We start from the raw sequence: 26663 nt of genomic DNA, 5'->3' as shown, positions 1-26663 counted from the left end.
CTAGGAGCAGGAACGGGGGCCCATGCTGGCCAGTCTGGCCCCGAGACCCGGAGGTCCACACCCTGGGCTCCCCCTCCCCCACCCCACTGTGCGGTCACGGGGCCACCGCGGAGCCTGCGCATCCAACACCAGCTGTCGCAGGGACACGAGCACATCCTGCCACCACTCTGGTCAGGGGCCAGGCTGGGGCAGGGCACTGACCCTCGGCTCTGGCTGCCTTGGGAGTCCGGGTCCTCATCCCCTTCCTCCATGCTGGCCGCTTTCTTTAGCTTGCTGCTCTTCTTCTGTGCAGAAGGAGAGCGGAGTCAGGCCCCGTGGAGCCCCTGGCTCAGCCGAGTCACCTGCACTGGCCGGCAGGGTGAAGGAGGCAGGCCTGCCATCCGGGGGTCCTGGTTCCCCAGCTTCCAGGCTGGGCCCGCCGGTCCTCTGCAGTATGCTGGTCGGCCTGGGCCCCGAGTGACCCGGGGGCATGGGCTGGGGAGGGCCATCAAGGCCTCTACCCCGTGCAGCCCCAGTCAGACCAGGTAGCTAGGAGTCCAGAGGGGGATTCCAGGAGACAGGCCCAGGGCCCTGGGAGCTGGAGGGGATGCCCCGGCTGGCCGGCCCAGGGACAGTTGGGCAAGCGGGAAGACGGAGCATGGTGGGCTCCGGCAAGGTGCCCCCGCCTGGGAGCCCCGCCAGACCTTGAGCATGGAGAAGCCGCTCATAAGGATGCGGTTGTTCCGTCGGCTGGCCCCGGCATCCTCTCTGGACTCCACGTCCTCCTCAGCCTGGGGGAGAGGGAGACAGAGGTGACGGTGGGGGGTGGGGGGGGAACCTGGCCTCAGTCCCAGGGGCTCCAGGTACCCCTCCCGCAAGGAGCCCGGAGGCAGCAGGGGCAGGTAGGGCCCGTGGAGACACATTCCGCAGCCCGCCCTGGGGGCTCAGCGGCCGCAGGGAGCGGGGATCCAAGAGGGAGCCCCTCGAGATGTGTTGCTTTAAGCCCATTAAGGCCCCGGTTCTGAATTTTTTCCCCCGCAGTGGGTGAGTGTATGATAAACGCCGTTTGTGTGTCTGCAAGGTTGCTCGGCCGTGCGCACTTCCGTAAGGCCCGTGCGAAGCTCCCTGTGGCTCTGGGGTCCGGCCCTGCTTCTTGCGGAGACAAATGCGGGTCTGCGCCCCCAAAGCTGCCCTTGTTGGCATCAGGGCTACTGTGAGCCTTCCTGGCCGCTACTTATGGGACTGCTTCCCCGCCCCGCCCGAGGGGGCTCCCCAGGCCCCGTCCTGCACACGCATCCGCACACACCTGTGGGCGCACCCCTGCACATCTGCAGCTCCCCACCAACCATGCCCCGGCCTGGACCGCCGGCCTCGCAGCCTGGACCCCGGAGCTCAAGCCGGGCCCCACTGTGCCCGACGGGGGAACACATGATGGTCAGCTCTGCAGCTCCCCACCAACCATGCCCCGGCCTGGACCACTGGCCTCGCAGCCTGGACCCTGGAGCTCAAGCCGGGCCCCACTGTGCCCGACGGGGGAACACATGATGGTCAGCTCTGCAGCTCCGGTGTCCGCCCTGGGGCCGCTCTGCTCACGCCCTGCTAGTCAGCACAGAAGGAGCCAGCCCGAAGCCCGAGGCCCAGGTCGGCAGCAACAGAGGTGCTCAGCATCAGCTACGGTCCAGCTGCTCTCAAAAGGGTTTCTCTTCCTCTTCCCCAGCGCAGCAACAACCGCCCGTCTCCCTCCTAATTTATTGATGGTTCCACGGCACACTGGCGGAGGCCCTGGGAGCCGTGTGCGTGGTGTGTCTGGAGCCAGTCGGGGCCAACACACTTCGCAGCTCTGTAAACACCGCCCAAAACGCCGCGCGCCCTAAAGAAGCAGCGGCAGCCTCAGCCAGAATCCGCTGCCGCCCCCCCCCAACACCCACACGCCCGAGCTTGGCAGGGGTTACAGCCCAGGCCCGAGCTCCGACCACCCTTAGGGAGGCTGTGGGCAGCGGAGGGCTGCACTGGGCCACTCCTGCCCACCCCCCACAGCCTGGTGACCCTAGAGAGCTCTGAAGGGTGGGGTGGGGCGGGCAGGACGGCAGGCTGCGGAGCACCCATGCCCTGGACAGAGTACAGGGGGCAGGGCACGGCCCGGTCGGCCCCTTCTGTTCAAGCAGGTCCCGTCCTGGCCCCTCCGGATGTCGGGGAGGGGGGTGCTGGGTTCCTCCCAGAGAATCAGGCCTGTCCTTGGCCAGCACCAGCACCACTAGAGTGTGCCCAGCACTGCAGACCAGGGTCCCCTCCTTGCCCGTCTGACTGCACTCTGAGCCACCTGCCCTCTCCCACACAGGGACCTCCTGGGGGTGGGGGACCACGGCCTCGGGCCCCCAGCCAAGGGGACAGAGAGGCATGTTGGGTGCATGTGCATGACCCCACTGCCCAGATGCTCCCCCCTCTGCCTAGCCCCCCTTCATAGAGCTCTGTGCCCCGCACCCCCATTGTCCCCCTACCCATGTCCCAGCAGGGATGGCCTAGTGCTGCAAGGTGCCTTCCCTGACGCCCCCTCCAAGCTCCATGCCTGGTGGCTCAGACTGAGCTGCTACTGCTTCTCCTACTCTTCCTCCTCCTCCTCCTCCAGGAAGCCTTCCCTGAGTACCTGCTCCTCCTCACGCAAAAAATCACACAGACATGTTTCCCAGGTCCAAGCGGCCATCCTGTGTGTCCCCAAGTTCCTGGGTGCATGCCCAGATATTGCTTGGTCAAGGGAAAGCAGGGACTTCACATCGTGTCCACCATACTGGACATGTTGCCCACCTGCTCACATACCAGAGCTAAATGTGCTCTGTGTCCTCCCCACCCAGAAATCCGGGGACGGGTTTGGTGGTGAGGTGGGGGGTGTATGTATGAACAGGTGTGCACAGACCAGATGTTCCAGGCCCTTCCCTCAGCCGCAGGCTGACCTCATGGGCTGCAGGGCTCTCACCTTTTTGCCCTCTGCCTTGTGCCCAAGCTTTCCAGATGAGGGCAGTGTGGACACGGTGAAGTCATTTGGGTCCTCACAGTCCCGAATCTTCGACTCCTTCATTAGGGAATCCAGCTTCTTCTTGGCGATGTTTTCCACACGCTTCCGATTGGTGGCGACCTGCCAGAGCCGGACGGCCACCCCGTGCCATCAGTCCCCAGCCCTGTGGCAGCAGCGGTGACGGCCCCCAAGGTCCCTGCTGGAGGGGCCTGCTGGAGCTGGGGAGCCAGAACCCCATCTTGGCTTCTCACCCCCGGCCCCAGCCGCACACTCACTCCTACATGGCGTTGCTTTATCCTCACACCACCCCACCACAGGGCCAGACAGCAGGCCTGTGATTTGCCCCAGAGCCCCAGACAGTGACCAGCAGGCCCTGAACCAAGGCCTCTCTGATTTTAACACCTGCATCCTTTAACTGCACAATGCTGCCCACAGAAACTCAGCAGACGGCTTGCCACGCATCCAGCCAGTGGGCCTTGGGGGAGGGGGTCAGGGTACCCGGTGGCCACTCTGGACTCCAGGAGCCCTAAGCAGCTGGGGATCTGGGATCCCTCCACTGGCTACCAGACACCTCAAGGAGATGGGCAGGGGTGGGGACGGAGGGCCTGGCTGGCCAGCAACCGGGGGCTGGGCAGTTCTCTCTGCCTGGAGCAGCGCCCCCTTGTAGCCCTGACACACGGGGACCCCTCTGGGGCAGGGCCTGGGCCATGGGCATCCGGTGCCCCGGGCCCCGGTTGGAGTCATGCCAGTTAGACATCAGACAACATGGGTTTACGGTCACCTGGGACCAGAGGAATATGCAGGCACATCCAAAGCAGAAAGAATTCTGCTGCTTCAGGGCTTTCTAAAACAATTAGCTAACGTGGCTGGGAATGCTCCTGCACAATTATTTTCCCATCTGAGGGCCCCTCCAGGAGAAAGAATGCCTTCCTACCTCACAGCAGCGGCTTAGAACAGTGCCCAGAGGAGAGAAGAAGCTAATTACAGAGCTCCCCCAGCCCTGCTATGCCAAGCCCTTTTTCACTCCTCAGCCTCCCTGTGTGACCCCCCAGACCCAGAGCCTCTGGGTGAAAAGGTGGAAGCCCGCTAGCTGGGAGCTCAGGGGCCAAGTCTTGTGTGAAGGGGCAGGTAGGGAAGGGCCCCCACTGGCTGAGCACATGCCCAGCTGTGTAGCCACTGGGCAAAGCACCCTCGCATCTGCCCAATATCCCTCTCTCAGCCACCTGCCTTCTCACAGCAAGGCTATGAGCCTGCTGTTCAGGGCCACAGCCCCCCCCTCCCCGAAGAGGGCCTCCCAGCCCCTACTCACATCCCCGTTGAGAAGTTTGCAGTCCTCATCGATCTCGTCCGCGCTGTCTTCATCAGACACCTCGCCCTCCTCGGCATCCTCACTGATGTTGGCAGGAAGCTTCTTGCCCTGGGGGGAGGCAGTGGGCCATGGGAGGGGTCCTGCAGGAAGTACCGCGAGGGCAGTACCCATACAGGAAGCAGCAAAGGGAAGGAGCCTTTCTCAAGCTTGCTTGTGGACCTCAGGCCATGGGGCAGAGGCCAGCCCAGCACTTCCTTGCTGCAGCAGCATGGGAGGGAAATGCTGGGTTGTGCACACAGAGGTCCCTAGATTGAGTGGCCACTATGGAGGGAGACTGAGGGCAGGTCAGGGCTAGGGCCTACCCTGACTCCTCAAATCTGCCACAGATGGTGTGGAGCCCCATATTATCTAGAGCAGGGCAATTGCCCCTCACCTGGCCACAGATCAGAGGTCAGAGGCCCAGCAGGATGCTGGCCCTAGGAGGGTCAGGCAGGTGCTCACCTTCACCAGAATCTTGCCCTTGAGCATCTGCGGAGAGGGAAGCATGGTGGCATCCTCACTGCTTACTGATGACAAGTCCAGCTTATCCCCGAGGATATCAGTCAGATACTGGGCCATCTTTTTCTGCTGGATGACACTGCAGTGGTTCTCAATGGACAGGATCACTGGGTACCTGTGGCCCCAAGGTGGAAGGAGCAGAGTGAAGCCAGGGGAGGGCAAGACCCCACCTGTGTAAAACCTCAAGTCACCTGCACCAGTGAATGAAAAGAGATCTTTACCAATAACCAGGATAGATGGAACTGCCAGCCACTCTGGGAGGGGGTCCATCAAGGGCTTTGAAAAGCCACTGAGTGGGTGGGAAAGGAGCTGGGAGATTTTAGGGACAGATAAAGAAGGCATGCAGTCCATATCCCAATAAGAAAAAACAAAGGCAATTAGAAACTCCAGGAAAACAAGAGGAAATATTGGAGCAAGTCATCAAGTTATGGTTTAAAACTGATGTGGACTCAACTGAGGTGCAACGTGAAGCAATGAATAGACTGAGAAAGATAATCTCACTGACCTAGATACTGGAGACACTGTCCTGTGAATGGCTCTGGGGTCCCAACATTGGCCCCATAAGAAAGGAGACATAAGCTGGGCACATACCATCTGGTAGAACATTGTTATTACCTATGTAGCGCAGAATGGGGAGTATAACATAGGGATTTTCATTATATGCTCTTCAGTCGTTTGATTTGTTTTTTAACCAAGTGCACATTTTACTTGGATTTTTGCCCAAAGGTAACATGATCTTTTTAGAAAACGTAGGTGACCCAGACCTAGAGGGCATGAATCAGAGCAAGAGATGGGCAAGTCCCGTGATGTGGAAAGGGCAGACAGGACTTGGGGCAAAAGTATTCACCTCCCCATTTCTCAGGCAAGAGACTGAAGTCTAAAGCCCAAGGCCCTAGGGAAGAGCCTTATGCCTGCAAAGATTATGCTGGCACACATAAGGTGCGAGCCCTGTGCTGAGACATTAGCAGGTCCCTGGGTCTTCTGCAGCTACAGACACCTGTCTGTCCCAGCTCCCCTGCCCTGAGATGCCTCTCTCACCTGCAATTCTGGGGCCCAGGCTGCCAATCCTCACTCCCACTCCCTTCTGGCAGCCCAAGACAGAGCTTCGGCAAGCTCTTCCGGGAGGGGCCCCCCTATTCTCTATTTCCGAAATCAATCTTGCGTCTCCTCCCCTCCCTCATTAAATTAGTTCTTTCCTTGCCTGTGAGCCTTGTTCCGCCAAGACTTGAAGGTGACTGTAAGTGTGGGGAGGCAGTCTTCTATTTCCAGAAACTAAATTGGATTTTGCTCACCAGTGTCTGTAGCTACAGCTGAGTGGCAGCAAATTGAGTTTGGACATCGAGTAGCTTCTGGGGGGTAATTAGTACCAGAGCTACCACTGGTGCAGGCGGCTGGCACCAGGGGCTGCCGAGTGTGTGTGGGCAGGGGCTGTTGGCACAGGTACCCCACCAGCCACAGCTCAGCCGCTATCAGCTCCTGCACCCACCGCCTTCCCTCTCCCCAGGCCTGCGGCTCCACTCCCTTCCCCGACCCTCAGCCTCGACAAGAGACCCCAAAATCAGCCCCTCGGCCCGGAAAAGGATGTGGGGGAGGGGCAGGAAGAGCCGTTTGAGCCCCTCCCCAGTCCCAGCCACTCACTCATTCTTGACAAAGGCGTATTTGTTGATGGTTTCGATGACATCTTTGAAGAGGATCTTGGAGGTCAGAGTATAGCCATGGTGCACGATGGGCTCCCCGTCAGGCCCGTCCCAGCAGTCCACTGTGGGCAGGCAGACCCCAGTCAGCCACAAGAGCCTGGCTGCCCATGCCCAGAGACCCCACCGCAGCTCGTGGACTGGCCGAAGGGGTCCTCCCGCCCGGCAACTAACAGCAGGAGGAGCCTGTCACAGCCCCTGCCTGGGAGGAGAGCAGACACCCTGCTCAGAGACGCCACAGCGGTGTCCCTGAGAGGAGCCGCCCGTCCGCAGCTCAGGCCCAGGGCCCCAAGGCTGCTGGGATGTGTCCTAGAGCCCCCACCACGTACCCTCCACGCAACGGCAGCCGGCCTGCAGGACCCAGGCGTACATGTCCGCCCGAGACTGGGACATGAGCTGGTCGCCCACGAGGTAGGTGTTGTGGGACGAGGTGATAAAATAGTGGCTCAGCGGCCGGGTCATGTCCTGGTGCACACCATGGTGCTCCGGGTTGAAGATGTCGCCGGCAGGACTCCGAGTATAGTTGGTGAAACCTGCGTGGGGAGTGCGGTGGGTGCTTAGGCCCCACCACAAGGCTCATCTCAGCACCACCCATCTCCGCGCCGTGTGGAGCAGGAAGCTGCCCGCTCGGGCCACCTGTCCAGGCCCACGGGTTGCCCGCCAGCACCCCCCATCGGCCTGCCAGGACAGCTGCACCGCAGCGACGCCCTCACTCACCATCAATGCCCAGCACCCCCTTACTCTTGTTTTCTGGGCAGGGCTCAAACTGCTTGATGATGTCCCGGCAGCTCTCAAGGGTCACACCCGCCATCTAGGCCAGAGCAGGGGCTTAAGCCCAGGCTAGCCCGTCACTGGCCTGGGCTAGCCTCAGGCGGCAGGCCCTCCTCCACCACCACCACTGCCTCCCACCCAGCCTCTGATGGTCACGTCAAGACTAACCATGGCCGGGGGAGGCTCAGACCCCTGCAGTGTGCTTCCCAGACTGGGGGACACTCTGGCCACCCCCAGTGTCACAAGACTCAGGCTCGGTGGCCAGAAGACTACTGGTGGATCACATGGCTTTGGAAGACCTGTCACCGACTGCGGATCCTTGAAGCAGGGGAGGGGTCTTGGGTTCCATCAGCTGGGCCGTCCCTCATCCCCACTCTGTTAGGGGTCTCAAGAGCTATGGGCCAGGGCAGTCCTGGCAGGGAGTCCTGTGTGTGCAGGGGTGCAGGAGAACCAGGACCCAGTCCCACCTTGGAGGAACCCGGGGACCTCCTCTCCCTGCCTTCCCCTGCTGCCTCCCCACATCTATCACAGGAAAGCTGCACAACAAAGCTGAGCCCAAGGCAGCCCTGCGCATCAATGGCCCCAAGCACAAGAGGCTGAGTGATCTTCCAGGGCCCTGTGGTGCAGCTCAGGCCAGGAACCCCCAGTTCCCAGATGCAGGCCCACCAGCAGGGCTTCTAGCAAGTCCCGAGGGCGGGGGTGGGGGGGGCGGTATGTGTAACCAGTGATAGAGGGGAAAGGGGGGCAAATGGGGTCAGAGCTCAGAGCAGGTGTGGACTTCAGGAGGTCCAGAGTCCAAGGGCCTGGGTCAGCGCTCAAACCACCCACCTGGTGGACAGTTTTAGCCCCAGATATAGGGAGAGTTCTGGAAAGCTTAGGGCAAAGGGCAGGGAATAATGAGTCGGTACTGCCCATCCCAGACAGGACCACTTTCCCACCCTCCACCCCCATGTACACCAGCAACCGCAACAGAGAACCCACAGCCTCACTCCAACGCTGCCCACAGTAGCTGGGCTGGGAGTGAGTCGCCCTGGACATCCCAGGATCCCGCCAGGCTGGAGGCAGCCTCTCCCGTCTGGATCGCAGTGCTCCCACCAGCAGGACTGCCACGAGGACAGAACCCCAGCCAACTGTGTGAGTGGGGAAGGGGTTCTGGGAGAACAGCCCAGGGGCAGCCCTCTGTCATGCCCTGGGCTTGAGGCAGCCTCGTAGGGCAGAGTGGGGCAGGGTGCCAACCCAGAACAGCAGTGATGGGAGCCCATGGGCAAATGCCACGTAGACCCAGCCTGGGTCTCTCAGCTGCTCCTGCTGACCCAGCCACCCAGCTTCAAGGCTGACCGCCCCTCCCACTCTCTGCCCAAACCTGGGTCCCTGAGGGTTCCAGGAAGTTACAAGTCCGGAAGCTGGTCCTCATGGTTGCCTCCCACCAGCCCTAAGGGTAGGAGTCACATGCTGCCTGGGCCTCATCAAAGGAGCGCTCTTTCCTCAGGGGACACTGGCCCTTCCCCTCTCCTGCTACAGATTTCCAGCCTCCTACCCAGCACAGAAAGCAACACCCAGCCCTTGCCCGGGCTGAGGTTGAAGGGGCCAAATCCCTGAGCCTCTGGACCCTGGGCCCCCAGTCTGCAGGGCAAAGCCCAGGGAGCACTCAGTCTCTTAGGATAAACAGGAGGGACTAGAGTCAAGAGAAATGGGTAGGCATGCCCCTCTGGCACCCAGGGGCATATGGGCATCTGCTGGACAAATGGGCGAATGGCGGTGGCAGTGGGCCTGGAGCTCAGGGGTACGAGCTGGCCAGACCCGTGGCGGGAACAGGTGGGAAGTCTGGGACGTGGCACCCCCATTCTATGAGGTGCTCCACACTAAAGGTGTTGTGGTCAAGTGCAGGCTCCCTTCAGGAAGCGCGAGGTGTCTGTGGTCAGGGCTGAGCCGCTCAGAGGCCCACAGAGGAGAAACCACAGAACTTCCCCACCTGCTCAGGGCCTCCATGGGACACACCCCGAAATACATTGGCATGGCCCATGATGGGAACAAAAGCAGGTCCCGGCTGTGGCCCATCCTTCCACATTGAAGGGTTCTCAGCCACACTGAACCAGTTCAAGGGCCCTGGGAGCCCGAGGTGGCCTCACCTAGGCTAGGACCCTGCTCCTACTGCCCATGCCCTCACCTTCTGCTCCACCTCCAGGAAGCGCTGCAGGTCAGCGGCATCCAGGTGGTCCTTGTGGTCGCTGTAGGTCAGCATGAGCAGGTAGAGGTCCCGGCGGGTGGACATCATCTTATAGAAGGCACAGAACTCCTCAAAGCCCAGCGTCCCCTGGTGGTCATCTGTGTCTGCTTCCTGCAAGCCAAAACCTCTGTGACCCCTAGTGTCCCACCCTGATAGCTCCCTGGGATGATTTCCCCAGTGAATTCGCTGGGCTTCCCCTCTGACTCTCCCACCAAGAAGCCACTGAGTGACCCTTTAACACAGATCTCAACCTCCCCTACCCTAGTCCCAGCCTTTCAAGGTCAACTTACACCTAAACCTGGCACAGTCACCCCACACTGAGAACCAACACCCCACACTGGAATCAAAACTCCACACTGGGGGTCAATGCCCCATCTGAATCAATACCCCAACCTTGGAACCAACACCCTACCCTGGGAACCAACACCCCATCTGGGGGCCAATACTCCATCCTGGAGTCAACACCCCACATTAGAGCCAACACCTCACCTTGGGGGTCAACACCTCACTGTGGGAGAAAACACCCCACTTTGGAGTTAATGCCCAGCCTGGGCTGTGAGCCTGTAATTACACTTGGCTGCCCACTGGTTAGCTCAAGACCCCAGGGTACAGGGTGCCCTGGCTTCAGTCTCCACAACAGAGAGGGAGAGGACCTGGCCACTGTCTTTCTCTTGCACACAGGGCAGCTCACACAACATCAGCAAGAACCCGCTGGGACCCCAGTGAGACCACAGACTCCTTCATGAACCCACCACTCAGGGAGCATCTACTGAAGTGTCAGACCCTGGGAACCCCAAACACCAAGGCCAGGGACAGACCCAGAGGACAAGGGACCCAGCAACTGCAGGCCGGGTTGCCCAGAGGAGCCTGAGGTGCCCTGGGGCCGTGGCGATCCCTGGGAATGGGCCAGAAAGGCCCCACAGGAGATGCTGTTCCAGACCCCGAGTGGTCTGGGCTGGTGGGGTGGGTTGGGGGTGAGCAGGACCTGCCTGGAGGTTGACGGCACAGCAGGAGTGGACATCAGATCAGCACCATGGACAGCAATATGCCCTGCTCTGCGCGCCATCTGGATAGTCTTTCCTCGTGGGCTGACACAGTCTGGGGTGACTGGGGGCTAGGTGCCAGGTCCCTGAGGCCCCCTCTGAACCAGGAACATCACCAGGGAACCAGGGGACCACAGACACCCCCATGTCCCTGTACCCAGTGAGAGAACTGCTCTGGGAAGGCTGATCTCTACCATCTGCTCCTAGCTTGGCACTGAGATGGGCACCCAGCAAGGCCCCCGAGCCTCACTCCAGGACCCCAGCATCTGTGCCAAGGCTGGGACAGGACCAGAGCCACGTGTGCTGGGGCCCAGAAGATGCCAGACAAAGACCACGTGTGTCTGGAGCTCGGTTTGAAGGCAGCCCTGGGTCTGAGAGTCGGCAGGACAGGGCAGGCGGGCAGCCCTCCCCAGGGCGTGGCTGGAGCTGGGCGGAGATGCCCATCACATTGAGTGTCCAGCCCACGGGATGATTTGGCCTCCCACCCAGTTCTGTGCGGGGTGGTACAGCCAGGAGTCCAGGCTGGGGTGGCTGCCTGGTCTCCGTCCAGCTGCCAGCCCTCGGGGCGAATGAAAACATTTTATGAGGATGAGCCCCAAAAGCACAGCCCCAGAAGTGCCTCCCGAAGCAATCCATCGGCCGCGCTTTGTGCAGACAGTGACTGCGGCCCGTGAAGGCACCCTCAGGCTGGAGCCACTCTGCTGAGCGTCCGAGGGCCACGCTGGGCCCAGCCGGCACTCCGCTGTTATCTCAGACTTCACGAAACTATGTTCAAGGCACTCTTTACCCCCACAGATCTCGCCTTTGATCAGGCACTTCCAGGTGCTGGAAACAATCTTGAGATTTCTCGGCAACCAAACTGACCCTAATGTTCAGAGCTGCTCTGCCTGGCGGGGAGTCAGCTTTCCTTCCCTGGGCTCCAGAGCTCTGGGAAGGTGGACATGAAGATGGCTGGGGAAGCCCAGGCACTCGGGGTCTACCGTGGACATGGCTTCTTGGGTCTGGGGTCCACAGCTCTAGGCCAGCATCGACCCCCCACCCCTGCTGCTCACTTCCCTCCAGAGCCAGCCCAGAGCCCACCCCCTGCAGGCCCCAGGCTGCACGGTCTCCCCGCTGCTCTGGGCTGCCTCAAGAAGATCTGGTCAGAGCCGGGACTCAGCCAAGCCAGGGGCGGGTCGCAGGGCTCTGTGGGGAGCCCCTGTGCCCGAAGACTGGATGAAAGGCCCAGTGTCCTGGCTCCCCAGGGCTCCCAGCGTGGGTGCATCTCCATGCCAGGACTTTGCACTGGACCTTCAGGCCCTGGCAGCCTGCGTGCACTCGTGCCCTGTTCTCTGAGGGTATGCTCCTCTCTTCCCACCTCAGAGGCCAGGCTGGACCCCGAGGTCTAAGCCAGCCTGTGGCCTGGCCCCTGCCAGCTTCACCATTCTGGAAGAGCCTCTTGCCCCAGAGCTGTCCCCGAGGTAGGGTCGGCAGGGTACAGGTCGGGGGCTGATCTGCAGGCCTGAGCCGTCTGTGCTCCTCACTGCCCAGGCAGGCTCTGTCCCCTTGGGGGCCTCCAGCAGGGGCCCTGTGAGTCCCCCAGTCCTTGGCCAGCAGCCCGAGGGCATCCCACTCGCCCCTTCATTCGCGCACAGACCCCTGTGCCCTGAGCTGCAGGTTCCCCTCCTGTAGCCAGTGTGTCAGCACCTGTCTGTGTGGCAGTTCAGGTGAAGCCCCCGGGGCCGTGCCTGGGGGAGCAGTGGGCTGCGTGTGTGTGCTCCCAGGAGAGCGAGAGCGAGGGAGCGAGGGAGAGTCATCTTTCCAGGCTGCGGCCTAGGAGCTGGGTTTGCCTGCCCATCAACCCCACAAAGCAGGATCCACTGGGGCCACCTTTTCTCCCCACCGCCCCAGCATGGGTTCCGGAAGGAAACTAATTACGGACAGTAAAGCCCGCCTCTCCGCTGACAGACGCATTTTCATAACCCCTAACACCAGGCTGGCTGGAACCGGGAGGCTGCCTGCAGGACGGGCCAGGGGCCGGGCAGTCGGGGGAGGATGAGGAAAGGGGGTGCAGTCTGCTTCGGGTGGCTTCCCTCAGTGACCGGACACCTGCCCCGAGTGCCTAGCCCACCAGCACAGGGAGGGCCCCCAGGGGCTGTTGCCGCCGTGCCCCGCATTTGAGCAACCACCCCTGTGCCGATGCAGGGTGCTGGGTGAGCTGCCCCCAACCTACTGCAGGCCCCGCCGGGACTTCCTGCCGCCGCAGCGGGACTGCCCCCCTCAGATGTACCTGTGGCCCCACAGCCTGTGCTCAGGGTGCTACCTGCTCCCCCCTCACCTTGAACATCTGTTTCACCCTCTGCCGGGGCAGATTCACATTCAGCTTGTGCAGCAGCTGCAGGACCTCGCCAATGCTCAGGCTCCCGTCCCCGTTCTTGTCGGCCTCGTCAAACGTCTGCTTCAGCCACTTTAGGGCCGAGTTAGGGACCAACACGGGTCCAGCAGGGCCAGCCGCACCCACCCAGCCCACCCCCCCGCCACGGACAGGGAGGAGTGGAGACCCCTTCCCTGCTCCCCTTCCCCAAATGTGTGACCCGCCAGGTGGATAGTTCGCCCCTGAGGTCTGCCCCCCAAGACCAAGGATATTGGTCCCTCGTGCGCTGGCGGCGGGCCAGGCTGTCCTCGTCGCTGATGCCCGCCATGAGGTAGCGCAGGCCCGTGACCCAGGTGCGCGCCTCGTCCCCGCTGGGCGAGACCAGGTCCAGCGACTCTCGGTGGCTGCCATGGTAGATGCTGAAGCAGCAGTTGGGGTCGAAAATGCCATCGGGGTAGCGCTGGAAGATCTCGGACTGCCGCCCTTCGCTCACCTCCTGGATGGAGTCGATGGAGACTGCGGGGGGCGGGGCCCCGGTCACAGCCCGCCCCGGGCCCCCAGGGGACCCCACCCGCCGCAGCAGCTCAGCACAAAGGGACAGGAGAGCCGAGGCTGGGGAGAGCGGGGGAAGGGGTATTTCAAGGGACCCTCAAAAGCACAAACGCGCTCAGGCTGGGGAGCCCACCCCCCCCTGCTCTGCTCTGACCCTGAGGTCTGCTCCTCACTTTCTTTGGGTGTGAAAAGGCTCACACACTCTGCCAGAGGGAGGGGGCGGCTCCCCCTCGTTAGCAATCCCAGGCACGTGGCCCCATACCGAGCCCGCTGGGGCTGCAGAGGAGGGAGCCCAGACAAGCTCCGGCCAGCTCGCATCCCGCTCTGATGCGGGCCTGATCCTGGGCTGCCTCCCTAGTGAGCTCTGGCCTCTGGTGGGGCCGGCAGAGCCGCGGGGTCCTGCTCCGCGGGCACCAGCCCAGGTTCCACCAAGGATTTCATTACTGGATGCAGCGCCCGGAGCGCCACAGAGCCTCCGTTCAAAACCTGAATTACGCCCAGTCGATGAGCTCAGGAAGGTGTCTTTAGGGTCTGTTCCCGCATATGTGGCAGGGACTCCCGGCGTGCAGGGCACAGGTAGCCAGCGTCCCCTCTGGGAGCCAGGCGCCCGGGGCTGGGCCCCCAGCACTGCAGCCTCCACCCAGCTCTCACCGCCTCCCGTTACCACCGGCCCACCCCCTGCTGCTCAGCCCCGCGGGCTCTGTGCCCTTCTGGGGGTCATCCTATCCAGGGCAAAGACGGTGCAGCTGCCCCACCTGTGCAGTGAGGGGTGGGCTCACCCCTCTGTCCTCTGCCCCCACCCCTGAGCTCCCAGGCATGCAGCCCACCTACCCGGGGAGGGGGGCTGCCCACCTCCCTTCTCCAGCTCCCTGGGTGCGTGCATGTGCCTGGCAGGGGCGGGGGGGGTCTCAGACTGGGGGGCTGAGAGGGAACAGCTGCCCCCATCCCTCCCTCCTGGGGATCCTCCAAGGCCAGAGTCAGCTCTAAACAGCGCATTCGGCCTCCCCCGCACCCCGATCCTGGTCTGCTTGTCTCTGCCCTACTACCCCCCACCGAGGGGCCTCTGGGACCCCATCTGCCTGTCCCCTCTCTCTCCATCCTCTCTGTCTTCTTCGGTGCTCAGCTGGACAAGAAGTTGCCCTACTGTGAAGCGACTGCCCACCTCACGTTCGGACCCAGTACAGGGGACAGTTCCGCGCACAAAGAGGAACCCCAAGTGGGTACAGTGGCTTCACCTCCCCAGGCCCAGAGGGCAGTGCCAGCCCTCTCCTCCAGGGGCCTCCGCAGCCCAGCTCTCTCCCAGGCCCCATGGCAGCGACAGCGCCCTTGGCAACTGCTAGGCTAAGGCCCGCTCCTGGCACCCCTGGGTCTCTCCTGGCCCGTGAGGACTCTAATGTGTCCCTTCCTGCCTCTCAGCCTGGTCCCTGCCATGCCCTGCTCAGAGATCAACCTCGCCCTTCCACCCCCTGCACAAACCCTCCCAGCTCAGGACCCCTCCCGGCTCCAGGCAGCCCTGCAGCCTCCATGCCCCAGGCTGCCTGAGCTAACCCCGGGCACTGAAGCCTGGCCCCTTTCTGTTTCTGGGAAGTCTTGTCCCCCAGCTTGACTGACGGTCCTTTGGCCCCTCAGCCCATCCCAGATCCAGCACAGGAAAGGGCACTCGGGCCCCAGAGTCCTCGAGGGCTCTGCCAGGCAGGAACAAGGCCAGGGCCCTGAAGGGCATGGGGCCCCGAGCCCTCACTCCTGGCGTCCAGAGGTCACCCATATGCCAGGCCCAAAGCCCCCTGGAGACTTCCAGGGCTCAGGATCTTGCTGCTCCCCGAGCTGCCCCACAGCTGCTCAGGCCCCCCTGCCCCCATGCCCCCTAGGGCTTCCCCGCTCACTCTTGGCCTTCTCATTCTTGCGTGAGGGCCGCCAGCGGATGCAGGAGCGATGCTCGTCCAGGAAGTAGAAGCGGACGAGGCCCTTGGAGCTGCCACGGAGCTTCACCATCTGAGTCCCCGCCTGCATGGTGCTCATACATCTCTCCACTGGTCCATTGACATGGCAGACAGACGACACAGAGACAGGGGTGCGGTGAGTGCCAGGCCATCCTTACTCCCTACTCCCCACGTGCTTCAGGAGCGCAGAAACCACCCACGCACCCACCTCCCGGCCCACGGGCCCCACCTGAGAGACTGAGGCTGCCCAGCCCGGCCGCTGCCTCCCTCCCCCACGGGCCCGGGCCAGGTGCGGGCCCAGGCAGGACCCAGGTCCTCCGCGGCTTTGCTTTCCTTGGCTCTGGCCACCTGCCACCCAGCCCCGCCAGCCCCAGGGACACCACGACCTGCCCCCCAAAGTCTATGACACCCTCTCAGGGGCTGCTGCGCGGTGAGGCCTCCTTGCCAGGCCCAGGGCAGGTGCCCTGCGGGCAGCCGGCCGGCGGGGGGCTCTGCTGAGAGCCTGCACCCCCTTCCTGTGGCCTTCAGGAAAGCCACCCGCCTCCTCCATGTGGCAAGGGTGACTCGGCGCAGTCTACCCCTGGAGGCCCAGAGCGGGGCCCTGTGAGACCAAGGCTCATACAGGGTCGGGGGGTAGAGCACCCAACCTCAGCTCCAGAACGCAGACCCCTCCCCCAGCGTCCCTTCCCCTCCTCTGTCCACTGGCCTCCTATCTGCAGCCTGCGTGTCTCCCAGGTCCCGGGGCCAGGGGGGCTCCCAGCCAGGCCAGCAGTCCCCTGGGGCTGGAGAGAGGCCCAGGGGTGGGGCAGTCATGGCCCCCTGCCCCAGCCCCCTCACACCTAGTCACAGGAAGCCCAGGACTCAGAAGGTGCCATCTGCTAAGGCATCAAGTAATTAACCCCCACAAGACCCACCCAATGAGGGACCCTCGAGTGGTGCTCTGGAGACACCTGCCAGCCAGAGGAGCCCAGCCAGGGAGGACTCCCTGGAGGAAGCCAATCCCTGACCCTGCACTGCAGGGGGAGGGCCCACAGGGAGGCCGGGCTCCACAGGGGACCAGGAGGTGAGCACACAGGTGGGGCTGCTGGTGTGCAGGGAGCAGAGCAGAGGGATGAGGCAGGACACGGGACAGGGGCGGCCCAGAGGCCCAGAACAGGTTCTAGAAGGCGGCACCTGGACCAGGCCCCATCTCTCAGCTGGAGCAGAGACCCGGGGGGCACACAGCCCAAATGGGGCCTTCCATGGGTTAGCCCTGCCAAAACAGACACGCAACCTTCCCATCACAGCCGGGCAGGCCTCGACCCCCCACACCCGCGTCTCACACCGGAGAGGGGCCTTCTGCCCACCTCTGAGGGCTGTCATGTCCTGCACCCACACACTGCCTCCAGCCCATCGGGGCTGAAGGTGCATTGCCCCCCGAGTGCCAGGGACCCCTCAGCAAAAGCTTTAGAGCCACCTGAGTGCCCAGCCAGGGTCCTGCCCCCAGCCCCTCCCTGACCCTGGCCCCCCCGCCCCATCCTCCCCACTGCCTGCCTGGTGTGCAGCCTCCAGGCCCCAGTGCCAGGGGAGGGGTGGTCAGAGAGGTGGACTGCAGGTGCCGCTGGGGTCCCATGACCCCCGGAGGGAAGGGGCAGGAGGTTACAGGTTTCCTTGGGAGGAAGTAGCCCCCAGAAGTAGCCCCCACCCTCCTGGCCCCAGGGGCTGTGGGGCTGGGCGGAGCTCCTGCCGAGGAGCACTAGGCCTGTCCTGGCCCCTCACGGCCTGGCAGGGCTGCCCCCTTACCTAGTGGGCCAAGCTGCCATGGTGGGGACACGGCCACGCTCACTCCGACCCAGAGAAGGGCCTCCGCCAGGCAGGCCACCGCAGCCCCGGTCCGGCTGGAGGCAGACGGCCAGGGAACTGACATGCTAACGACGGCCAGGGGTGGCTCCCAGAGGCCGGGGTGGGCCAGTGTCCCCCACCCCACCTCAGCAACAGGTCAGGTGATGGCAGGCGTCACAGAGGCTTCCCGTGCCCCCTTCTCTCTTCTGCTTCTTCTTCCTCCTCCTGAGAGCCCTTCGAGGCCCCCACAGGCCTGCTGCCAGGAGTCTCAGGCAGTGGCCTGACCCCCCCCTGCCGCGGGCCTCCGTGGCCCCCAGGCCAACCTGCCCACCCACCAGGGTCGCAAACGGGTCCCCAGAGAAGCAGCGTCCCCGAGTCTGAGGGGAGCCGCTGCGCCTCTGCCCGCCCCGCCCATGCTCGGCCCAATCCCTTTTGCTAATCCAGCCTGGGTCCAGCCCAGCTGGCCAGAGGATTTAGGCCAAGGGAACTCCCAGCTGGAGGCCAGGAAGGCACTGGGCAGGGGGCAGTGTCGACCAGGGCCCAGGCCACCAGCCCCCATGTCCTGGCTGAGCAGTGACAGCCAAGACAGAGGTGGTCACCCTGGGGACCCAACAAACACCTCGGTAAGGCCTGGGGTGACCGTCCTCATGGGACCACCCACCATCGCCCCACCATCCTCCCCATGCTGGACTCAAAGGCTGCTGCCCCTTCTCCTTCCCGGCCTGAGCCCCGAGAGAAGCCCCTACTGCTAACCCTACATCTCCTGCACTTGCCAGAGGCTCAGAGGGGGTTCCCGCCATCCCCGGGGGGGGGAAAGGGGAGGGGGAAGGGGGGACAGGAGCAGCCCTCTGTGGGCTGGAACCCAGAGCCGAGCTGGGCCCCTTTCCGCTGCACCTCCCAGCATGGAGGGAGGGTGTGCGTCCCCGGGCCTGGGCCTAGCGTCACGGTCCCTCACCCAGCTCCAGGCCCCTGGCTGTGCAGCCTCGGTTCCCAAGGACCAGCCCCAAGGCCTGACCTCTCTGGGCGGTGGCGGCCCATGGCCCTCGGTGCATTAATCATCGAGTCCTGCCCAGAGGCTGGGCTGGGCTGGGCCTCCTCATGAAGGACCTGGCCTAAGGGAGGAGAGCCAGGCCCAGGGAAGACCCGCTCGCCCATCTGCAGACTGGACACAAGGCCCAGACAAGGACAGTCCTCAGGGTGGCCGACCACACTCCGGGCAGCTCTGGGGCAGGAGAGCCAAGCAAAGAGAACAGAAAGGGGGGCAGGCCAGCCTGGCAGACGGGTGGTGCGAGCCCCGAGGGGTAGAACCCCACCACTACTGGCTACGGTGAGGATTGGGGCCTGGTCCCACCACTGGGCGCATGAGCCCCTAGCCTGCTTGTGCCCTCTGCCCCAGCACCACAAGAACAGCCCCGGGCCTCGCTGGGCTGTGCTGAGACAGGGACGGTCACCCTTCTGTCCCCAGCACAGAGGAGAGGAGCAAGGACCCGTGCCACAGAGCTGGTCACAGGCAGCCTGGTCCAAGGTCGGAGAGGGTGGGAGGCCACAGGCCATGAGGAGACAGCGATGGGCATCCTGGGCTGACCACAGAGAGCCAGGGCCCCACCTGACCAGATCCAACATAATCGACTCAAAGCCAAATGCCAGAACCCAATTAAAAGCCTTTCCCAAAGCGGCGCTGACTTGGTCCCTTGCAGGAGGAGTGTTGTGTGGAATTAGATTAGGAAGCTGTTGGCCTCTGGAACGGGAAAAGGAGTGGGTCCTGGGCCTCCTCGGGAAGGTGGGGGCTGCCAGAGCCCGACAGCTTCTGCGCGGAGTGGGGGGCATCAGAGCGGGGCAGGGGGACCATAAGCCCCCGGGGAGCATCAGGACCAGAGTGGGGGCCAGGCCACGGGTCCAAGGGTGGTCCCCACTCCCCCCTGTGTCACTGCCGCATTCCATCAGCTGTCCTCCCCGACATGGGGCCATTCCCTCCTGCCTCAAAGCCTACAGCTCCTCAAACCCAGGTTACACCCGATCGTACCTGCTCCTCGTTCCTCCCCCATGCCTGGCCCCACTCTGGGGCTGTTCTCACCTCCCAGCCCCCCAAAAAGCTTCCTGAGCCAGCCACACCCGCCATCCTCAGGTCATGCCCTTGGGCTCTCAGCTACTAGCTGATCAGTGGTCTCCTGCCATCAGCCAGGGGGGCTCAGGCGCCCCAATCTGTCTAGGTAGGGGACACACTTGGGGTCACAGACTGAGTGGGCCCAGCCCCTGCACCCCAGACTCCCTTAGTCCTCCTCAGCCACCCCAGGTCGTGGTCCTCTGCTGACTGGGGGGCGGAGGAAGGTCCTGTTAACCCAGCCTGATGCAGGGCTCTGAGCAAAGGCCCTCTGCTGCCTGGAGGCCCTGGTAACCGCCCCCCCCGAGACTCCATGAAGCAGGTGGACACAGATCTGTGGCCCCTGTGCAGGGCCAGGGTGCTCCAGGGCCTTAGGACACTGTGGGGGAGCTCCCAGCTCTGAGGGTGCCCATGTTACCCCACAGTGCAGCCAAGCATGCCGGGTACGTGAAAAGGCCAGGCCCTGGGTGACTGCCAGGCTGGGCTTGAACCCAAGACAGGCCCAGAACCCCGATGGCCTAACCAGGAGGTGAGGCTCCTCCCTTCCTACCCTCCCCACGGAGGCTGAGCCCCGGCTCTCAAAGGGAAGGGACACCAGCACCCAGGAGAACCAAGCACAGGTCAGGGGGCCACACCAGCCCCCAAGTCCACATGTGATCCCCAAGCCAGCCCCCACTGCTCCCTTGGGGTCACCTGAGAAATCCCCCACCGCAGTGCTGCCCGGGAGCAGACCCAGGCCCACACCCAGAGGGACAAGAGCCCAGCTGCCCCAACGAGGGGGCCACAGAGGGGCCCCGGGCTGGACTCACTGCACCTTCACCTGGTACACCCCCCACCACCCAGCCCGACTTACACCCTGGCTGCGCCCCGAGCCCAACCATGGTCCACGCCCTCAGTCAGTCCCAGCTGCCAGCACCCCCAGGGCCGGCAGATGTGGCCTCCAGACCCTTGAGCCAGCGTACACCTGTCTGACAGGTGCAGGCCTGGGCAGCCCTGGCCAAGAAGGGGCAGGAGGGCTCCCTCGGGTCTGCCCCGCACACCCCTCTGCTGTTTCTCGGTCCTGGGAGCTGAGCTATTCCCTTCAGGATCCTCACGGCTGCCTTGCGGCTGCCTGATAAGACCACACAGGCTGATCTGCACATTCCCAGCCCGCCAGGGCCCTCTGGGGCAGGACCACCCATCCTGTCCTGCTCTGTTCCTGTGCTATCTGGGACCGGCCCCCATCGGACACTCAAATGTGGGCGAGCCCAGGCTGTGCCCCCAAGCCCACCCTGGGAGGTGACAGGAGCCGGCGCCTGGCACGGCCATCCCACCCTCCAGGGCCTGGCCACCACGGGCAGCCCTAGAGGAGCCTGGCGCAGGGGTGTACCCAGCACAGAGGGAGGAGAAGGCAGGGCACCCCCCAGGGGGCTCCAGCCCACAGTGACGCCCCAGGTCACAGCCCATGGCTGAACCGCTGAGCCGGACGCCCGCCCTGGGCAGCTGCCGGGAAGCAGAGTCTGAGGGCAGCCCCTGGGGTCCATGCCTCGGTTTCCCCATCTGTCAGAGTATCCCCTCAGCCCCTCACTCCTTTCTTCCTCCAGTGGCTCTAGGACCCCGGCCGCAGCTGCTCCAAGGGGGCAGCGTCCTTGCCGGCAGAAGCCGGGCAGCACCGGCTTTCGCTTTAACCACAGACACTGACCCTGTCCTCACACGGGAGGCCGCAAGAGGCCAGGGGCGGTCAGCAGATCCACCTCGTCCAATTTACGCTTCCAACAAAACCCGCAAATGACGCCCGCAGGCTTCCCTGCGTGAGCACACGCACACACAGGCAGAACGTGGAGGTGCTGCAGGCCCCCTTCCGCAAGCGGGTGCAGGCATGGACCCAGGCCCTTGCTCACTGGCTCCCTCCCTGAGCAAACGCACACAGAGGCCGGGGCGTGGGGCACACGCCTCCCACCTCCCTGAGCCCCCCGGCCAGCCCCTCTCCTCTCCAACACTTCTTTGCCTTTTTGAAGGTTCTTCAAGCGAGCCCCTCTCGTGTCCACATTACTCAGAATGGGCAGCAACAGGACATATGGCCGGACCCCCGCCTGAGCCTCCACAGCCCTCCATGGGGTCCTCAGCCCCCTCCGTCTGTCGCCCTAAGCTACATCTCTGCTCTCCGTTGGGCTGGGTTCCGCATGCAGTAGGCGCTCAGACTGCGCTTGGGGGGAGAAGAGGAAGAGGTCAGCGAGCCTCAGCTGCTGCACTGGGCTCCCGCGCGCACCCACGGGGGATCGGCCCGGCCCCTGGCCAGCGCTGCCGGAGGGAGGGACAGGCCCACACACATATGGCGGAGATTATTTAAACGTCTGAGAAGCAGCTCGTGCCCCCCTCCCCCTGAGCGTCTGGGCGCCTCCTCCCAACTATTTTTATTTTATCAGGGAGTGTGAGTCGGCTCCCTCAAGCCCCCCCACCCCCCAGGCAGGACTCCAGGGTGACTGTGCCCAGTGCCTAGGGGCACGGAGCCAGTGCCGGCCCGAGGGTGTGCGTGAGGGCGGGGGACCCTGGGAGATGGTCAGCCAGGTCGGCAAGGCCCAGGGCAGGCCCCAGACAAACCTGGAGGAGGGCTAGGGGCTGGGGCAGGGGAGAAGCAGAGGATGGAGGTCCATGCTAGACACCCCACCTGCCAGGAAGTGTCTGCTTCCTCCCGCGACACCCTCCCCGTGGGGCAGGCAGCTCAGCCTTCCAGCAAGAGCCTGACAGTTTTGTGGGCAGGGGCCTGGCCCCACGGCATCACCCAGCTCAGAAGCAAGGAGGGTCAGAGGGAGTCTTGGGGGGACACCAGCCAGACGTTGCTCTGCCCCGTTGGGCTGCTTCCGGCCTACCCCACCCTTTCCCGGCCCGTGCACTCAGACCCAGGGAGCCAGGGCAGCAAGCATGCTGCGGGGGGACGTGCTCCGATGGCCCCCATGGTAAGTGACCAGCCCCAGGCCTGCACTTTCCACAGAAGCGCCTGGGAGCTCGTGCTTCTGGGCAGGGGACAGCAGTAGCTGGACGCATTCCTAGCTGGTGACGAAAGCTCCTGCCGGGACCAGGCCTGAGGGAAGGCCCACGGGAACTTTCTGAGAGTCACCTGACAGGGTGTGATGGACAAGCTGTCCACAGGCGGCCCAGGCTCCTGCAGCAGTGGGCACCGTGGACCAGATGGTGCCCAGTGCCCGGCGCCCTCCCACTAGAGAAGCCCCTTCCCAAGCACTGGGCCACCACACGGTCTCGAAGGCTGCTGAACACCATGAGAACCCGGGGTCTTCAGCACAGTGGGGTCCCAACACCCTGCTTTCCTCTGCCTGCCCGGTGGAGCCCAGGGCCTGCTCATACCAGCCTCACTGAGGGTCTCTCCCGGAGTGGCTCCCGGCCCTGCCCCCGCCCGTCTTGGCAGCCCCCAGCTCAGCCACAGTGGTGGCATTAATCACATGGGACAGTCATGTGGGGAGAGGACTCTATGAATAGCCTGTCCGCAGCATCCTGCCCTGGGTCGTGTGTTCTGGGGGATCCTGTCCCAGGCCCCAGGCCTCAGCTCCCGTGCACTGGCTCGGCAGAGGTGGGAGGGGGCATCCGGCCATCACACACCCACCTCGGCCTGGGCTCCCCGGAGGCAGGCACCCAGCTTTGTGGGCTTTGTGTGAGGGATCGACCCCCAGGGAGCCCCCGGCAGTGGCCGGGGAAGCAGAGACAGACTCCCAGCGGCTCTGGGGGTGGGGGCATGTTCCTGAAAAGTCACCAGATGGAACCGGGCCTGCCTGCTGGGAAGAGAGGAAGCTCCTGCAGGTTGAGGGAGGGGTCCCCCCTGCATCGGCCAGCCGGCCCTGTCCCCACCCCACATCCACCTGGGCCTGCACGGGAGGCAGGCGGCAGCTGGCTGGATGGCCGCCGCAGAGCGGGCACAGAGCCACGGAGCCGACAGGAAACAGAAGAAGGCTGAACCTGTGGACTCATCCCTGGGCCCGGCAGCTCCTCCTGGCCAGGGCGGCTTCCTCGAGAGCCCGGGGGCCTCGGGCGCCTTGAGGACTGTCCCGAAAGAGCCAGGCTCTCCCAGCTTGACTTCCTACAGTCCCCTCTCTCTTGGCAAGACCCCTATCCTGCTCCCCTGTGTGGGCTGGGCCAGTGCCCCAATGGCGTCCTCCCTGAGTGTCACCCGGACTCCCCTCGGTATTGTTCCCCCACATGCCCACCGCTGACCTGGGAGGGAGCCCAGGAGGGGCCGCCTGCGCCTGGCCGGCAGTCAGCTCCACCCACGGCTTGAACGACAGGGGAGTTTCCAAAGGGGCTGGGGCCTGCCTGGGTCAGGGTGACTTCCCATCCATGTGGAACCGAGACCACCAGGACGCACGTGGACTCTGAGAGCAGCTTCCTCTCTCTATAACTGACCATCGGGCACACAAACCCCATCCTGGAGTCCTCCAGGGCTGGCTGCCCCTGGCTGGTATGGAGGCCCATTGCGGGGCTGCCCAAGTGGGCAGCTCCCTCCCCCTCAAAGCTCCTCTCCAAGAGCCAGAGAGAACACATCCTGTCCTGGAAAGGGTGTCTGTCTCCCTGCTCGGGGGGCCAGTACCCACCGGCTTTTCCCACACAGGAAGCCCGTCCAGCCGGCAGAAGCCCACGTCTGTTGGAAGCAAAGAGTCAGGAAGAAAAAGACACCTCTGATTACTCATCCCTCCTTGATGCCTCTACCCCTGACAGCCCTCAAGGAGCGTGGAGCTGGCCTCTGCACCGGAGAGGGCCCTCTGCCTCCCCCTCATGCACGCCCCGCCCCAGGAGAGGGGCGCTTCCCCACAGAGCCCATCCACTGGCTTTCCAGGAGAGGGTGCCAGGAGCATGGAAACCATGCCATCAGCTCATTAACTGTACAGATGGAGGGCTGGACCCAAGACTCCCGTCCATCTGCTCCGTCCTCAGCTGCACATTTGAGAATGTTCTCTCCTGGGGTGGGGGGTGGGGGGTGGGGAGCACACTCACCCCAGCAGACAAGGGCCACGCCACACGTCTCCCCCTCCCAGACAGTGGGGGCATGAAGGGTGGGCTCACATCTGCTCCTGCGGCTGCCACCCCACTCCCCTCCCAAGACCAGGGCCCTTCCCTTGCTGGCTGCACACCCGGGGTGTGTTGGGCCTCCCTGGACCCTGGGAGCAGCCAGTCTCCACTCCGCTAGCAGGCAGGCAGCCTACACCCCGTGGTTCTGACCAAGGCCGGCTGCTGATTCTCTGAGCTCTCTGCAGGCCAGGTAGGCAGGAATGTGCTGGACCAGCCTTTTCCCAGGGACCACCCACCATGGGAGCCCTGCCTCACACTGGCATGGGGGCTGTGGTCATCGGGTGGGTGTACCTATGAGTGGCCCAAGCACACAGCTACGCCAGGAGTTTTTGCAGCCCCAGCCCCATCTCCACCTGGCACCCTGTCCTCCATTCACAGAGGGAATCCCAGGGAGGGAGGGAAGGTGTGGAGGGGACAGGCATCCCCGAGGCATCTGCACACACAGGACACACTCTGCCCACAGCCACCCCACGAAGGCAACTTCATGCTGTCCCTCTCTTGCACAAGAGACTCAGAGAGGGTTGGTGCATTGCCTGTGGTCACACAGCTCACCGAAGGCGCCTGCGGGGTCTCACCCTCAGTCTAGCCGGCAGTGACGTCCCTGCTCCCACACGTTCTCTCCAAGGCCACGCAGTCCCTCCCCTGTGTCCACGCCAATCAGAGGGCAGGACAAACTGGGTCCAGAACAACCGGGATCCAGACAGATAGCCAGAAGGCAAGCTGTACTCCCTGTGGGGTCTCAACCCTTAAGCAGGAAGTTCTTGCGTGTCTGGCTGCGGTCACTCCCGCTAGAGCTGCGGCTCTGGCCCCTTCCCTCTCCGCTTCTCCCCACTCCCGGCCTGGAGTAAGTGCTGTTCTGGGGCAGACTGACACCCTGTCCCTGAGAGGCGCTGCCCCATCTGCTCCCTGCAAGGACAGACCCTGACCCCATGCAGCCAAGCTCCTTGGTGCTGGGCAGCCCTGGGCAGCCTCGGAGGACTCCTGCCACCCCTGTTGATCTCTGCCTTCTGCCCAGGGTAGTGCCCGGGCCCCCAGGTCAGGACAGAGTGACAGATCTGAGCAAGAACTCTCCCACGGGCGAGCCAGGGCTGGCACGAGGACTCGGGAAGCAAGGGCAGGCCCCTCCAGGACACGCAGCTGCTGCCCTGTCCATGGTGCTGACGAGGCTCAGGGCCACCCACGCTGCCCTGGATGAAGGGGGCGGGAGGGGGCTGAACCAGGCGAGCCCCCAGGGTTCCACAGGTCAGGATACCCCAGAGATGACCCCCCCACACTGAGGCTGGTATCCCATGGGGGCAGACTGAGGTCAGGAGACTGTCAGCTCACCTGGGGCATCTCCTCCCACCACCCCCCCCAATCGGGCTTGTCTCTACTTTTTGCGGAGATGCCAGCACAGTGAGGGATGATGTGGGGCCAGGGGGGTGTGCAGGTGTTGCGGGAATGGGACTGTCCCAGAAACCCCTGGCAGGGGTCCAGCCCTGCCTCAGTGGGCTCAGTGGGTCACGGATGGGCAGTTCAGCCCCTGACCCCGGCACCCTGCAGGGGCAGTCACAGCCTCCTTCCTGGAGCCCCTTCTGCTCCCTCTTACCTTCGTCCCGGCTGAGCCCACCGGGATCCCCCGGCTCTTTCATGGCCCACAGGTACCACCCGCACCGATACCGGCGGGGCCCAAGGGGGCGCGGGCGGTGTGCTGGCCTCGCGTGTCCCTGCGCCTGAGCGCGCCCATGGCCGATCACGGAGCGCTCAGCCCGCCGCCGCTGCCGGGACCGCCCCTCCCGCCGGAGCCCCGCCCTCTTAACCCTTCACAGCCCGGCCCCGCGGTGGGCAAGGGAGGAAGCGCGCGCTGGGGTGGGGCGGGGGGTCTCAGCTGGCTCAGAGGCTGGGGGTGGGGGGTAGGGGGCGGGGCGCACCTGCTCCCCCAGCAGGGCTCTGGTGGCTCTGGAGGCCACCCTCAGCTGCTCTGACCTCCCTCCCTCCCAGTCAGCCCTCCTACCAGAGGGGGTAGCAGCCCGCTCCCCTCAGAAACAAAATGCTCTCCAGTTGGCAGCCCCCCAAGACCACAAGGTCCCTTGGATCATTACGCACAGCCTCCCCCAGGCCCCATGGGCTAGTTCTCTCCAAGGAGGGGCTCCAAGAATGCTCAGTGCTTCAAGGATGGCTAGGGCGACAGTTTGCGGGCTGCCTGGTCAGGGTGTGTATGCAGGATGGATGATGGCACTGAGGGTCCAGGGGACAGCCCCAGCCCCTTGG

The 26663-nt window shown here is 64.0% G+C and overlaps 1 protein-coding gene across 1 annotated transcript in view; it reads right to left on the bottom strand.

Annotated features, from left to right (window-relative positions):
- PLCH2 (phospholipase C eta 2) overlaps positions 1-26151 on the bottom strand; it is a 33928-nt gene extending 7777 nt beyond the window's left edge. The window contains exons 1-13 of the mRNA XM_081816810.1: positions 26002-26151; positions 15380-15526; positions 13218-13460; positions 12909-13039; positions 9489-9659; positions 7268-7361; positions 6880-7083; positions 6495-6615; positions 4800-4971; positions 4299-4406; positions 2951-3109; positions 684-770; positions 198-284 (exon numbers count right to left, since the gene is read on the bottom strand). Of these exons, the coding sequence (XP_081672936.1) occupies positions 198-284; positions 684-770; positions 2951-3109; positions 4299-4406; positions 4800-4971; positions 6495-6615; positions 6880-7083; positions 7268-7361; positions 9489-9659; positions 12909-13039; positions 13218-13460; positions 15380-15526; positions 26002-26044 (1767 nt within the window). The 5' untranslated portion in view covers positions 26045-26151. The remainder of the gene's footprint in view (positions 1-197; positions 285-683; positions 771-2950; positions 3110-4298; positions 4407-4799; positions 4972-6494; positions 6616-6879; positions 7084-7267; positions 7362-9488; positions 9660-12908; positions 13040-13217; positions 13461-15379; positions 15527-26001) is intronic.
- Between the last annotated feature and the right edge of the window lie 512 nt (positions 26152-26663).

Source organism: Leptonychotes weddellii, chromosome 4 (genome assembly GCF_054177405.1).
Source record: "Leptonychotes weddellii isolate Sample4059 chromosome 4, ASM5417740v2, whole genome shotgun sequence".
Lineage (NCBI taxonomy): Eukaryota > Metazoa > Chordata > Mammalia > Carnivora > Phocidae > Leptonychotes > Leptonychotes weddellii.
This window is presented reverse-complemented; position numbering and strand designations above follow the sequence as displayed.